Here is a 16,007-nt window from a genome sequence, read left to right as displayed (position 1 = left end):
AGAATAAGGAATTATTGTTATATATATAATTTTTATGATTTTTATTTTATGTAATCTCTGCACCCAACGTGGGGCTTGAACCCCAAGATCAAGAGTTGCACAGTCTACTGACTGAGCCAGCCGGGCACCCCGAATTATTATACAGGATAGACTTAATTTTTTAATTTTCAAAACATTTTACTGGAAGGATTTTTTGGAAGGGATTTTTTAATAGTTGACATTTTAGTTTCAGGTGTGCAGTGTAGTGATTTGACAATTCTGTATGTTATGAAATGCACCCCAAGAATAGGGAATTAGTAACAGGAAATTAGAGTAATGGGGGAATTGGTTGGTAAGAATTAAAGAGGACTTAAAAAATATAAGAATAGCAGATACACAGAGCAGCCACTACTCCCAGGGCAAAAGAGAACACCTGGGGAGGGTCTCACCCCCCACTGCTCAGGTCCGAAATCTGGACATCTGGACAACTCCCTGTGCACGCTCACTAGGTGCCTGAGAAGGTGCTGAGCTGCTGCTTCAGTGGGAACCCCTGCTTGAAACTGACCACAGGGAGGTCCTGGGCCTCAGAAACCCCTGCTAAGTCACCTGAGAGGGTGCCCAAGGGGTTGTTCAAGAGGAAGTCCCTCACTAGAGGCAGCCCCCTGCGACACACCAGAGGAGACACCGGGGGAAGCTGTTGGAAGCCATTTGGTGCTGGTTTGGCTGCAGGAGGCTGGTCGGATGCTTAACCAACTGAGGCACAGGTGGGTCAGGGGCAACTGAACCCTCCAGTACCTTCTGCTGACAAGACCTTGTGCAGGCTGGTGAAGGAGAGTTGTTTGCCAGGCTCATCTGTGTTATCACAGAGGAGGCAAAGAAGGGTGGCGACTGGCACCCAAGATCATACTCACGTCTTTCGGGGCTCTTGTGTCCTATTTACATACCTTCCCCAGATTCATTAAAACTAGCAACTCTAGGGGTGCTTGAGTGTCAGTCCGACTTCTACGCAGCATCCGACTTCTTCTCAGTTCGTGATCTCACAGTTCCGTGGGTTCAAGCCCCATGTCTGGCTCTGTACCAACAGCTCAGAGCCTGGAGCCTCGACCCTGCTTTGGATTCTGTGTGTGTGTCTCTCTGCTCCTCCCCACCCCCCTCTTTCTTTCAAACAAAATGAAAAAACATCTTTGACAAAACCTAGCAACTCTAAAATTGTAAGATTTTTAAATACTGTGTCATTCATTCAAGTTTGAATCTTGTCACTTGCTTCACCTATGGTAAATAAACATTAACGAGATTACAGTAAAGTGTTTGGCCATCTTATGCGAATGGTGAATATAGTCCATGGTTTTTATTACTGGAATGAACGTTTCAGTGTGATTTGACAGTTTGGAAAACTATAGTCATGAATGCTGTTGTCATAATGCACATACAATCCTTGCCTTTGGGGGCTGTATATGGATAGCTGTGGCTACCTCATTACTTCCAGAACAATTGTTTCTGTTAAAGTTGTAAAACTGTAATAAAACACTAATATACTTTGGATATAAGGGTGTTTAATCACATTCTCATGTGAAGAAGTACATATTTTAAAAAAGGAAAGGAGTAGTTTTTAAAAGACAGACATGTTTTTTTAATAGATTATGAACCTCAGACAATTTGTGAGCATCTCCAGTACTTGTTTGCCTTGTTGCAAAACAGTAACAGGCGATACATCGATCCATCGGGATTTGTTAAAGCCTTGGGCTTGGACACAGGACAACAGCAGGTAAGGACCTTTAAATGTTTTTTTATTAAGTGAAACAATATGATATCTTTTTATTTTTTTATTTATGTTGGTTTTTTTAGAAGAATGGCAAAAATAAATTTTCTTTTATAATAAATATATATTAATCCAAAGTTTTCAACCATTGAGTAAGATGGAAGGTGGGAAGAAAAAGACTGCTTCCTAACAAGTTCCCCAATCCCACTCCCAGAAAATAACAAAGAACCTTAAAATTTTTTGTAATATGAAAAGGTACCCAGGTGTTCTTTAGAATGTTTGTAGGGGGAAATGAAGTGAAATCCTTTTTAGAAATTTTTTTTTTTTTTTCCTATTTGGAATTTCAGCATTTATTAGCTGTCCTGCATATTACACATTTTCCTTGATCTCATTTCTGAAAATTCATGCATGGGTACAAATTGATTCAACATAGCTCTAGTCCTTAGTTGAAAATGCTAACTTCAAAAATAGAGGTAGTTTCTGGAACATTTCACTTGTTGCTGTTTGTATCAGAAATTGAAAATCAAGATAATGATTTTTCTTTCGTTTTAATTTTCTGTTTCTTTTTCTTTTTTCTTTGTTTTTATTTTTTAAATTAACCCAAACTTGTGTTGTAGGATGCCCAAGAATTTTCAAAGCTATTTATGTCTCTTTTGGAAGATACTTTGTCTAAACAAAAGAATCCAGATGTGCGGAACATTGTCCAGCAGCAATTCTGTGGAGAATATGCTTATGTAACTGTGTAAGTGTGTTTCATCTTTCCCAGGGTACATTTTATTCTAAGACAGTTGCTCGTATGTGATGTGATTTTCAGTTAAGTTCCAAGTTATAGCCTTCGTGGGTTATCGCGGGACCTGAAATATTTCTAGTAATAGATTTCCAGGGGGAACATGAAAGCAACTGACTTGGTAAATGCAGTTGGACTCATTCAGGTGTTGGGACCTACGTGTGGTCGAGCTCTTGCCACGGAGTTTGTGGCTGTGGTGTGAGTTGAAAGAGTAAGATTGGAGCCACTCTTAAGAGTGGAGAACTCTTAAGAGTAAATGCAAAATGCCTCTGAAAATTTTTCCTAAGCGTAAAATACATGCTTCACCAATCACTTTCTGTTTTTATTTTTAACATACAGTGTAAATAATTTCTGTGAAAGAGAACCAAGGTAATAAGGTGGTAAATGCTTCTCTCCATGGTTCTAGAATGTAATACAATGGAACTTTATTGTTTTCCAACTCTGATCTTAACTTTCACTCTGTTTTATTATAGTTGCAACCAGTGTGGCAGAGAGTCTAAGCTTTTATCAAAGTTTTATGAACTGGAGTTAAATATCCAAGGCCATAAACAGTTAACAGATTGTATCTCGGAATTTTTGAAGGTATATAGTTGTTTCTGCTCATTAACAGTTAAATATTATTCTGAATTTTTAAAAATTCAATGGCTAAATTCATTACTTCAGACTTTTCCACATATGAGGTGTCTGTTTATGTCATAATCTATAAGAAACTTTATGAATTTTTATTTCAGTTTTTTTAAGTTTATCCTCAGAGATATGAGAGCCTGAGCGGGGGAGAGGCACAGAGTGGGGGGGGCGGGGTGGGGGGTGTTGGAGAGGGAGAGAGAGAATCGTAAGCAGGCGCTCCGTACAGATGGAACACGAGGCAGGGCTTGAACCCACAAACCACAAGATCGTGACCTGAGCCCAAGTCGGATGCTTAACCAACCGAGCCACTCAGTTGCCCTGAAACTTTGTAAATTTTAAGGTGTCAAAGCAGATTGTGTATTAAAATAATTTTTGGATATTTTCAGGTTATTTTACATGTAAAGTTATGTGTAAAAACTTGTATGTTTCAGAGTGGTAGAATGTTTTAAGGGAATCTAAGCTCTGTTACTACCAGGTTAGTTTGTCCTTTCATTTAATGAGAACTACAATGTGTGGAATACAGTTTTCTTTTTAAAATCACTGTGGTCTGGGGCGCCTGGGTGGCGCAGTTGGTTAAGCGTCCGACTTCAGCCAGGTCATGATCTTGCGGTCCGTGAGTTCGAGCCCCGCGTCAGGCTCTCGGCTGATGGCTCAGAGCCTGGAGCCTGTTTCCGATTCTGTGTCTCCCTCTCTCTCTGCCCCTCCCCCGTTCATGCTCTGTCTCTCTCTGTCTCAAAAATAAATAAACGTTGAAAAAAATAAAATAAAATAAAATAAAATCACTGTGGTCATTCTTAAATCCCTCCACTGCGTATCTCTCTCCTTTCTGTATGTTTTGATTTATGTGGGAAAATGGAAGTGGTTCTCTTTTGCTCAGAGTTGAAAAAGCTGCTAAGAGGAATCCTTTGTTACCAAGTGGGAACAAGCGCTTAACATAGTAGATGAGCTAATCATACAGCTTCACATCTTAAAACATTTTTGTGCCTTTCCTCCTTTTTAGCACAACCGTTAGCCTGCTTCAAACACTCATTTATTGAATTCATTCAGCTAAATATTGATCGAGCGATTACTGCTTTCACACAGTTTTCAGCAGTTGGGGATAACCATAGTGAGCAAAAGAGACAACAGAGTTTTGCCTTATAATGTAGTGGTTTTGGGACCAGAGAAGGACAATAAAATAAGGATAAGTATAATATATAGTGTGTCAACTATAATAGGTATTGTGGTGAAGAATAAATCAGGGAAGAGGGATGGAGAACGTGGTAGGAAGGAGGGTAGGTTGGTTGCAGTTCTAAATAAAATGATGGAACGTGAAGGAAGGAGCCATGTAGGAAAGAAGGAGGTGTAGAATGTGCCTGGTGGTTTGAGGAACAGCAGGTCAGTGTGCCGGAAGTGGATGAGCAAGGGGAGAAAGTTGGAAGTTGTGGAGATAACTAAGCATCACCTAGGATACGCCTTTGCCAGAGGCTTGGACTTTTACTGTGAGTGCAGTGAGATGCCACCAGGGGGTGCTAGTCATAGGAGAGTCCTGATGTGTTTGAATCCTTAACTCTGGGTGCTGTCTTGAGAATTGGCTGAAGGTGGGGCCGGGGAGACAGAAAGAGTTGATGGTGGCTTTGACCGAGGGTTAGCTGAAGAGGTGAGAAATAGTGTTTGGATTTTCAGTGTATTTTCAAAGTAGAGCTACTACAGTTGCAGACTGGATATGGAGAAGAGAGGAGTCAAAGATGACTAAGGGTTTGGCCTGAGTGCCAGGAAGCATGGAGCTACCAGAACCGCTATGACAAGGGCTGTGGGAGGACTAGGCTTGGGAGAGGAATTGGGAGTTTGCTTTGGGGTATGTTCAGGGGAGGGCATTGGGGGCTGGATGAAATTAACAAGGGGTTGAGAGAGAGAGATGAGGACATTCAGACATAGGGGATCAGGGAGGTAGATGCAGCTGGCCAAGGATGCTGAGGAGGGGCACTGGACAGTGAGTTACGAGGACATGCGGGAACAGTTTAAAAAGAAACCAGCATTAGCTAGAACACTGAATTTCCTGCATTATTCTTTTAGCTTAATGTCATCAGTGTGGTTCAGTAATTTTAATTGTGTGTGTGTGTGTGTGTATTCTGATGCCCATATGTAATTCCCACCCATTTCCCACTCTTATTAAATTAATTTTGTTGTGTCAAAGTACATAGGATTTTTTTAAACTTAGAACCTACTTCCTTGGGGCACCTGGGAGGCTCAGTGGGTTAGGCATCTTGGGTTTGGCCCAGGTCATGATCTCGCAGTTTTGGGGTTTGAGCCCTGCATCGAGCTCTGTGCCTGGAGTCTGCTTCAGATTCTGTATCTCCCTTTCTCTCTGCCCCTCCCTCCCTCTTTCTTTCTCTCTCAAAAATAAATGAACATTAAAAAATTTTTTAAAAATCATGCATGTTGGAAAGGCACACCAATTTTAAATTGTTGTATGCAAGTAAATAATATTCCTGCCAAGTAGTACCTTTTATTGTAGGTGTCCTTTTTTGTTACTTGTAGTAGCTTGACCTTCAACAGCTTGGGGTGGGGGGGACTGTTAATGAACATGAAATTATGCTTTCCATCAGAGATTTGATCAGTTTTTAAAAAAACCTTTCCACCCTCTACTTTTTTTTTTTTTTTAACTAATATGTCTTATTTCTGAGCAGGAAGAAAAATTAGAAGGAGACAATCGATACTTCTGTGAAAACTGTCAAAGTAAACAGAATGCAACAAGGAAGATCAGACTCCTCAGCCTTCCCTGCACCCTGAACTTACAGCTGATGCGCTTTGTCTTTGACAGGTAAGCATGTGCAGAGTAGCAGTGTTGGTTGCTCATTGTGGACTGATGGGGACAGATTTTACCATAGACAGAAAAGGTAATACAATGCTTACAATTTGAAACTCTAGATTTGGGGGTGAAAGTTGTAGGTGGGGCCTGTCCTTTTGACTTGCAAATAATTCATGGTTTGATCACAAAATTCTTAAGTAAGCCAGACATATATGAGTTAAAGCTAGTAGAAAGGTAGGGAGTCCTTATTTTTTATTCTATTATTAATTATTAAAAACTAGAAAAGGAAAACAAACATTTAGGTAAGGAGTGAATTATCTTGCTGTTCCTGTATTTCTGTATAAGAAGTAGAGTAAATTTATAGTTAACGGTGCTCCAGCCCCCGTGGGAATATATCTTTGATTTTATAATTAAAATAAAGGCAGTGTTTGCGTATGCACATTACTTCTGTGCAGGAGTTTCGGTGGCTCTGTTGTGATTAAATTAAAACTTCTGGAAATAAGTTTAGAATCGCCACTTTAAATTCATAATTTCAACCTCTTATTTTACACCGATTACAAGACAGCATTATGTTGACTTCTAATCGTACAGGTTTTTGAGCAAGATTGCTAAATGAAGCCTACCTACCTACCAATGCGTTTTTTATTAAAATAGGTGATAGAGCTTATACATTGTTTTATGATTGTTTTAAATATAAATATAATTAGCTTTCCTCTTGGTTAGGCAAACTGGACATAAGAAAAAGCTGAATACCTACATTGGCTTCTCAGAAATTTTGGATATGGAGCCTTATGTGGAACATAAAGGTAATATTTTTACCGAGCAGTGATAATTTTAACGCTCAGAGAATGTAACTTGTGATCTGCTTGTGATGAATACAGAACAGCAGTTTATTACTAAATTTTATTTGCTAACGTTAACGTCTGTCTGGGAACAAAGGCTTTTTAGGCAAGCCAAGATGTGTTACTTCCATTTTTCCGTAAGTACACAGCAAAGATTAGATGGTTCGTCAAGATCTACATAATTAAGTGTACAAAAGAATGAAAACATGAGAAGGTGTTTTACTGTCTGAACCCACAAAGTGGTCCCTTAGTGTCAGAACTGTATCTGTAATTCCTCATAAAGTGAAGTCTCTCTGAGCTGCCTCCATTCAGGTTTCATTTTTTTAACTTTTCATCAAAAACTTTAGGTGGCGTAATTTCAATATGTATGCTCTAATTCATATCAGTGATGAGTTCTATGATGGTATGCCAAACAGTTTCCTACCCTTTTGTTTTGGTGGTCTTCACCTTACATACAGGGTGATTATTGATAGAAGAAGACTTCTTGCCCTTTTGTCCCTCTTGCCCTGACCTGACCGGAAGGACCGTTGCACTTCTCAGATCGATCTTCCTGTCCATTAAATTTTTAATAAAGAAATTAATACCATAAACTCTTTCTCTTTCCATAAAAAGCTTCTGGAGGCAACTTACAATAGAAACAAGCCATAAAATAAAACCTTTGGAAAAAAACAATTGGACAGGTTGGGGAATGATGTATTAAATACTTAAACTTTAAAATGTGTGATGCTCTGTCACTGTTGCGGGTTTGAAATTCGCACGTTGGTGCAGGGAGAAAACAGCTGCAGACTTTGCACCTGGACTTTGTTACTTTTATATTTGGCTGAATGAGTAACTTAACTGTAGTCCACTTTGGTTAGTGGTTTGCTTCCTGCCTCCTTTGTTCCAGGTAGTTGTTTAAAATTAGAGATGTCTGATAGCCTGGTGGTTTCTCTGAGTCCAGAAACTTCGATGTAAAATTAGCACTTTCCTTGTCTCCACTGTATGATTTTGATAGTTTTTCTTACTAATGTTACTAATATATTATGTATTTGTCTAATTTGTACTGTAAGGAGCACAAGATGATTATGAAATAGACTTGACGTGTCAGAAACTCTGTAGAAATATTTAAATTTAGTGTGTGCATTGACTAAATCTCTTGATATTTAAATAGAAGAATAAAAATTATTTTCTTATTTTAGAATTGTTAGCTAAGACTAGTAAAGTTAATCCAGTAGTTTATAGCTATAGACCTGTCTTTCACAGGCTCTTGTACTATTTGCTGTACAAACACACAACCTTCTAAATACTGAAAACATTAATTTTTGTTAAAATTGCACAGGGTTGGGTTCATTCTTGGTAATTTGGAAAATTTAGAAGGCATAAAGAATAAAAACTACCTGCAATTCTATAACTATATCACCAGTATTTGTTTTCCTGTATTATTTATATGTATCTATGCATACCTATCCATATGAAGCTGAAAAAGTAGATCTAAAAGATGGTCTTTTTAAGAGGAGAATTCCCTTGTTTCCTTAAATAGTGGGCCCGCAGATCTGCAGAGATCTGTAAACCAAGGGGTCTCCATTCCTTGAACCTTTAGCCCTTGACTCTCTAACTGAACTTTTGCCATGTTTCTTAGAGATTTTAACATACCTGTAGACCACCTTGAGGGTCTGGGGGCTGAATAAAATTCATAGAATTTCAGAAGAAACCAGTTACATTTCAATACAGTTAGCTGGGCACCTGGGGGGGCTCAGTCTGTTGAGTGACCAACTTCGGCTCAGGTCATGGTCTCACGGTTCGTGGGTTTGAGCTCCACGTCAGGCTCTCTGCTGTCAGTGCGGAGCCTGCTTCGGATCCTCTGTCCCCCTCTCTCTGCCTCTCCTGGCTCACACTCTCTCTTCTCAAAAATAAGTAAACATTTTAAGTAAACTAGTACAGTTAGCAAAACACAAAGACAGACTTGAGGTCCAGTAATAAAGGTGCCCATTAAAGAACAGATTCCACTGGCCATCCACAACTACCAGAACCTGAAGCTGTTGAGAGTAATGAATTGGTAAGTATAAATTCAGGCTGACAACGGTAACGTGATATGAAAATTTTTGTGTTGCTGTCTCTTGGTCACACAGTCATAGTTACTGCTTCTACTCGTATGGTGTAGCATGATGATTTAATTTAGGGAATACTATGTGGAACTCCTATTAGAGGCGATCTCTCCCACTTTTCTCCCTCAGCCGTCCTGAGGGGCACGCCCTCCCTTGTCCTGCTGTTGTGTGCACCATACACGTCACTCTATTGACTTTCCTACCTTTTTAGAATAAAATATAACACATTCATAAAAGTCCAAAATACACGTTTGACTTGAAGAATTGTCACAAAGTGGACATCTGCACGAGCAACATCCAGGCCAAGAGATAAAGCTTCCCAGTACTCTAGAGTCTTTTTTGTTGCCCCTCCCGATAACCCCCCCTTCTCTCCCCTCAAATCATAGGCACTGATCTGGCTTTTATGGTGCTTCATTTATTTTTTTATTTTTAATTGTTTAAATGTTTGTTTATTTGGGGAGAGAGCATGCATGCACGGAAGTGAGAGAGAATCCCAAGCGAGCTCTGGCCTGACGCCGGGCTCAGTATCACGAACCGTGAGCTTATGACCTGTGCCCGGATCACGAGACAGATGCTTAACTGAGCACCCCAAGCACCCCTATTTTTTATTTTTATTTTTATTTTGCTTTAGTGTTTCACGATGTAAGTTTGCATCCCTGAACATTAGGCTTTAGTTTACCTTTTTCCTCCTGGGATATTGCCAGGTGAAACCCAACCCATGATGAAATCTTGCACTGCCTGCCTCCCTGGCTCCTTTGTCGGGGCTGTGGTTGAAGGTGACTGGAGAAAAACACTGTCATAGCTGCGTGTCTGTCTGCGTCTCAACCCTTTTAATTTGGGGAATTGCAAGTTTATACGAAAAAACGGGATCCCAATCTGGACCTTTAAAAAAAAAATTTTTTTTTTAATGTTTTTATTTTATTTTTGAGAGAGAGAGAGACACAGTGCAAGTGGGGGAGGGGCAGAGAGAGAGGGAGACACAGAATCGGAAGCAGGCTCCAGGCTCTGAGCTGTCAAGGCAGAGCCCAGTGCAGGGTTTAAACTCAAGGAGTGTAAGATCATGACCTGAGCCGAAGTCAGATGCCCAACCGACTGAACCACCCAGGCGCCCCCCCCAATCTGGATCTTTTAACTGCATGGGTCCACTTACCCTTATCCCCCCCCACTTACCCTTACGTACTGATCTTTCCTCTGGTTCAAATCTGTACCACGTTTTATGGCTCCCCGTTACTTGAATGTGTTTTAAAGCTTCTCATTTCTTGAAACATAGCCTACTTTTATAGTCCATGACTGACCCTTAGAATGTCCTGCAGGCTTATTTTGGGGGTATCAGTAGGTTCTTTTGTTGTTGTCATGTTTCTTTTGTACTCGGTTATCTTTGATTGCATGCTGGTTTTTGCACATGGAAAATCTGTGGGGATTCCCTTAGGGCTGGCATGATACCACATCCTCCAGTGAGACCTTACTTATTTCTGCCAGGCATCTGGGATCCCTGCTAGTTAGGTACCAGCACAACCGGAGTTCAATGCTGAGGTCCCCTTGTTCACCCAAGCTGTAAGAACCTGATACGAAGGCCAGACTAACACCATGACATTCCCTTCCCACCCCACGTTCTCTTTCTCTTGCTCTCCTCAGGGGTAATGGGTTTACTTTATGGTTTCCTGAGGTTGGGGAGATGGAGAGGCTTTTTCTGGTTCACTTTTACCATGAAGTAATGGGAGAGGGCAGTGTGGTAGAAAGAACAGTAGGTGGGGGAGTCCAGGTAAGCCCTAAAATATGGAGTGTGGACCAGCACACCAGGTAGATAAGCCTGAGCTGTCTGACTGATACCACTATTCTCTACTTCCATTAGTTAACACCGAAAATAACATGTGCACTTAACTCTGGACATAGTGTCTTTACCTCTGTAATCAGTACAAGTACCTTGGGGTGCCTGGCTGGCTCAGTTGGAAGAATGTAACTGTTGATCTTAGGATTACTGAAATAAAAATAACAAAAACCAAAAACACATTACAAGGACCTTAAACCACTAAGAAGTCGATCCTCTCTTAAATTGCTTATTTCTTGTATGTGGTTTTTTTTTTAGTAATTTTTCAAAGTTTGTTTGTTTGTTTATTTATTTATTTATTTATTTATTTATTTTGAGAGAGAGAGAGAGAGAGAGAGCAAGCATGAACAGGAAAAGGACAGAGAGAGCAGGAGAGAGAGAATCCCAAGCAGACTCCACATTGTTAGCCTGGAACCCAGTGCAGGGCTCAAACTTATGAAACGTGAGATCATGACCTGAGCTGAAATCAAGAGTCAGACCCTTAACCACCTCACCCACCCAGGGGCTCCTGTTTTCTGTATGTATTTTAGTTCTGCTTTTTAAAAAACTCAAAGGCTGCCTTATTGTGTGTAGGACTGTTGGTGTTTTGTTTACCACCGTCTTTGGTTTATCATTCATTCCCTTCTGCATTCTAGACCTCCCATCTGCAGTGGCTTTTTTTTTTTAATATGGAATAGAGCTAATAAAATTCCTTTTGAAAGGGTCTGTTGATGGCAAATTGTTTTCACATATCATTGTCTGAAAATTGTCTGTATTTTGTTCTTGTGACATTTATTTTCCCTAACGTGGGCCGTTATGTTCACGCGGTACATGAGAGACCTCTTGTCGCAGTGCTTGTGTTGCCGGTGAGGGGCTGGGGCCTGTTTTGTCATTGTTAAGAGGTTTATCTTTGGTTTGGGCATTTTGCAGTGTCACTGTGACCTGTTGGGCTAGATTCTAAGTGTATTTATCCTCCCTGCAAAAGGTATCAAACAATTCCTCAACCATCGTGTCTTAAAATGTCTCATCCCCACTCTTTCTTCTCCCCTCGAATCCCAATAGGTATTTGTTAAGGTGTTCCCTGACTCTTCCATTCTTTGTCCCGTGTTTCCCAGAATTTCTTTAGCCCCACCTTCTACTTTACTGATTCTCTGTTCAGGTGAACCTAATCTACCGTTAAGCCTTTCTGTAGAGTTTTGACTTTGAGTTATTATAATTTTCATTTCTAGAAGTTCAGTTTGGTTCTTTATCATATCTGATTTTTTTTAATGTTTACTTATTTTGAGAGAGACAGGAGCACGAGCAGGGGAGGGGCAGAGAGCGAGGGAGAGAGGGAGAGTCCTAAGCAGGCTCCATGCAGAACTCACGAAACCCTGAGATGACCTGAGCTGAAATCAAGAGTCAACGCTTACCCGACTGAGATACCCAGGTGCCACTACAATAAGTTTTAGGATGTTTAATGATATAGAAAGATGTTAATGATATATTTGTTAGAAAAAACTGCAGGTCTCAGTGTCAGTAGTGGTTCTGTCTGTATTATGGAGTTGCTAATTAGTTTTTTGTTTTCTAATTTTTAATAGATAGAAGTGATTTTTTTTTTTTTCCGGTACATATGTATTTCTCCCCATGATTGGTTTAAAAGATTTTCTTTAAAAAAAGCGTTAGAATATTGTATCTGAAAATGGCAATGTTCATTTGCCGATATTTGGATAAATGGGTAAGGCCTTCTCTTGCATAAACCATGTGCATAATATGCTTTTGTTTATTTATTGGTTTTCTTTAAAGTGAAATAGGAATTTAAAAATACTTCTGAAGAAACCTCAGTGCAGAATCATTCTGTATTTTTATTTATTCGAAGTTTTTATTTATTTAAGTCATCTCTGCACTCAACATGGGGTTCAGATTCAGAACTTTGAGAGTCGCACGCTCTTCTGACTGTGATAGCCACATGCCCCTCATTCTGGATTTTTTAATTTAATTTTTTAACGTTTATTCATTTGTGAGAGACGGGGGGTGGGTGGTGGCAGGGGGAGAGAAAGAGAGAGTGAGATTCTAAAGTAGCCTCCAGGCTCTGAGCTGTCAGCACAGAGCCCCACGTGGGGCTTGAACCCGTGAACTGTGAGATCATGGCCTGAGCCGAAATCAGCCGCTCAACCGACTGAGCCACCCAGGTGCCCCACCTCATTCTAAATTTTAATGTTTTCTCTCCTGTTCCCAGTTATCTTGGCCTATGCCTGTTTTGACAGCAATTTTTCTTAATGGCTTCTCTAATTTTTTCTAAAACATGTTTCTTGAAAAAAATTTTTTTTAATTTCACACTCCCATCTCATTAGTTTGTATAAGTAATTTGTGAGAAGAATATGATCACCTGATTCTTGGTAAGTATACAGGTGAGCCAATTCATGCGGAATAGCAAAGTGTACTACAGAATAGCTTTGTAACCCTGACCTGGGTGCCCAGAGTGCGATAGCTTTCCATCTGTATATTTTGCGAGGGAAATGGAGAGTCAGTACAGTCAGGTGCTTAAGATAGCATCTCTATATTACTTTGTAAAACTAAATTTTTTGGGAAAAAAAAAAAAGACATGTTTTGAATTCTATCAGATAGGAAAACAATTTTAACCATTACAGTTAAGGCTCAGGATATAAGAAGGAATATTGTTCTCCAAAACGTTTTTTACTTTCTCCCTTTCTCTTTCTCCAGGTGGGTCCTATGTGTATGAACTGAGTGCAGTCCTTATACACAGAGGAGTGAGTGCTTATTCTGGCCACTACATTGCCCATGTGAAAGATCCACAGTCCGGTGAATGGTATAAGTTTAATGACGAAGACATAGAAAAGATGGAGGGGAAGAAATTACAACTAGGGATTGAGGAAGATCTAGGTAAAACCTTTAAGTTGTGAGTGCCCTTTTAAAATATAAATTTTTTTTTTACTGGAAATATTTTGATAAATTTTTATGGCCCAAGATTGGTATGGGTTATTAAGGGTATTTGCATGTCTTAAACACACGTAAAATCTCTGAACATCTTTTGTTAGCAATGCCTGAATTAAAAAAAAAAAAAAAAAAAGATTTTCCTCCAGAGATGGTTTCCATGATGTTTTTCTTTGTGTCGGGAGATGTATGTTGGAGAAATACTTCTAGCAGGGGACCTTTGCTCTGAGAACAGTGCCTACTCCTCCCTGTTAAGTATCTTACGCCATCCCCAGAGTGTGATGCAATGCCTCTGGGGAGTAAGCTGCTTGCGATTTTGTAGTGAGAGTTCTGCCTTTACAGTGCTTTGTGAATAGCACCTTACTCTGGAGCTGTCATCCTGTCCATTTTCTTGGGCCAGAAGACCCATCCCTTCCCTAACAAAGTGCACAGTTTTTCCAGTAGAAGCCATCTCGGCTGAACTTTTCATTACTCTGTCGCCGTGTTTGTCATTCTTGGATGAGGCTTGGACTTGGGAGTCTGAATAAGAGAAAAGGAATGGGAATGGGTGTGTGCCTCCTCCACAGTTCTTCTGGATCAGAACCACTTGCCCAAGGTGTCAGGGAGGAGCATGGCCATTGGAGTTGGCTTTCCAGGCATGTGGGTAGATCTTTCTGCAGAGTGGCAATGATATTCTTGTAATTGAGAGAGGTATTTTCTGTTTTTAAATAACAGGTGTTTATAGATATTCAGCAATGTTATTCCCATCCCATCTTAGTAACACTCAAGGTCTTAACCTTTGCTTATAATTTTTCTTATTGTGAGAGTCTTTCTGGGAACAAAACTGAGATGTAGCTTTAAATTATGAATAATTGTGTCGTGGTTTTATTTGACTGTTCTTCACTGAGGTTTATTTGATTTGTCTTCATTTTGGTCAGAATTGTAGGAATAAAAGCATTGGTAAGGCTGTCCTATCTACTATTTCTAAGCAGCCCTAAATTTTAGAGTAGTTCAAGAGAGACTCCACACCTATCAGGATTCCATTCCAGTGTTTTTTTGTTTGTTTCTAATGTTTATTTTTGAGAGATAGAGGGGGAGATACAGCATCCAGAGCAGTCTCTAGCCTATGAGCTGTCAGCACAGAGCCCGACCCCACAAACCGTGAGATCATGACCTGAACCGCAGTCAGGTGCTTAACTGACTGAGCCACCCAGGCGCCCCTCCATTCCAGTGTTTTAATGCCTCTATGCAATGTTCGTTACAGCTTTCATCTGTTGTTTTCTTTTCATCAAAAACAGAAAATCCTTGTTTGTTAAATTCTACGAGTCATTTTCACCTGTATTCTATTATGAACTTTTATGAATTGTTTTATATTCCCATCTTCTACAAAGAATTGAACATGTTAAATCATAATACTTTCTGGTTAGAAGTGCCCAACTGCCTCTTTACTGTATATGCTCCTGACGTTTTTAATTTACTGTTATGGTGATCTTCAAACTTTTTGTTCCTGTATTCTCTATAAGAATATTGAACGAATTTGCGTTCCTTGCATGTTTTAAAACCCGACATTTTCATCTTAATTTTAAGTGCTCCAAATAATGTGATTTTCTGACATAGTGAAACTGGAACATCACTTTTAAGAGCGTCCAAATGAAATTAGTTAACAGTCAATACCCACTATTTCAGAGACATATGAATTGGTCTTTGTTTATAGCAGGACACTTTTAACCCTCCCCCTTTCTCCATACTAGTATTTCTATCATTTCCATCTGACCCTGCAGAATTTTATTCTAATGGAATATACTTCAGATTTGTTTAACCATACAGCTCTAAATAGTTAAAGTTCTTTTTGATTGAACTTTTTCTTTTTCCCCCCCAATATCCTTCTCCCTTTCCCCTTCTCCCTCCCTCCCCCCCTTCCCCCCCCCCCCCCCCCGCCTCAGGATCCAGCTTTATCTTTTAAATTATAAATATCACCACATTGGTCAATCCCATATGAGTATGTTATAGAATACTCCTGAATCAAATAAAAAGCAAAATTTTATTGTAAACACATCTTTTAATGACATGGCTGAGAATTTTTTTTTAATCCCTGGATGAGGTTATATCTTTCCTTTGTAAAGTGGGAGAGGGATGACTGAGAAAGGAAAGGCAGGAGCTATCAGTGGAACCTCAGCTTTGAGGCAGCTCGATTCTACAAAAGTATACAGTGAATTGGAGATCTGGTAATTGATTTCCTGAGAAGTAAGCATGATCTCATACCACCGGAAGGTTACCCCTGGATCCTAGGCACCAATCTGAAGATCACTTTCATGTGATCCACTTGCCATGCAGAACACTTAGGAATGAATGCCATGCTACTGAATTTGTAGAGATTAGTGGCTAATCTTTATGCTCATTAGTATTTCACTATTTTGA

General features: G+C 39.8%; 1 protein-coding gene and 1 long non-coding RNA gene across 10 annotated transcripts in view; both read left to right on the top strand.

Annotated features, from left to right (window-relative positions):
* Positions 1 to 16,007, top strand: part of LOC128312894 (uncharacterized) — a 112,208-nt gene that overhangs the window by 51,217 nt on the left and 44,984 nt on the right. The window lies entirely within an intron of this gene.
* Positions 1 to 16,007, top strand: part of USP48 (ubiquitin specific peptidase 48) — an 89,712-nt gene that overhangs the window by 30,282 nt on the left and 43,423 nt on the right. For 7 of the 9 annotated variants that reach the window (XM_053208601.1, XM_053208592.1, XM_027060159.2 and 4 more), the window contains 6 exons: positions 1,617 to 1,744; positions 2,356 to 2,480; positions 2,999 to 3,107; positions 5,822 to 5,955; positions 6,667 to 6,749; positions 13,380 to 13,559. In XM_053208601.1, coding sequence (XP_053064576.1) covers positions 1,617 to 1,744; positions 2,356 to 2,480; positions 2,999 to 3,107; positions 5,822 to 5,955; positions 6,667 to 6,749; positions 13,380 to 13,559 — 759 coding nt within the window. The remainder of the gene's footprint in view (positions 1 to 1,616; positions 1,745 to 2,355; positions 2,481 to 2,998; positions 3,108 to 5,821; positions 5,956 to 6,666; positions 6,750 to 13,379; positions 13,560 to 16,007) is intronic. The other 2 variants (XM_053208598.1, XM_053208597.1) reach the window with 1 other exon arrangement.

Source organism: Acinonyx jubatus, chromosome C1 (genome assembly GCF_027475565.1).
Source record: "Acinonyx jubatus isolate Ajub_Pintada_27869175 chromosome C1, VMU_Ajub_asm_v1.0, whole genome shotgun sequence".
Classification (NCBI taxonomy): Eukaryota; Metazoa; Chordata; class Mammalia; order Carnivora; family Felidae; genus Acinonyx; species Acinonyx jubatus.
This window is presented reverse-complemented; position numbering and strand designations above follow the sequence as displayed.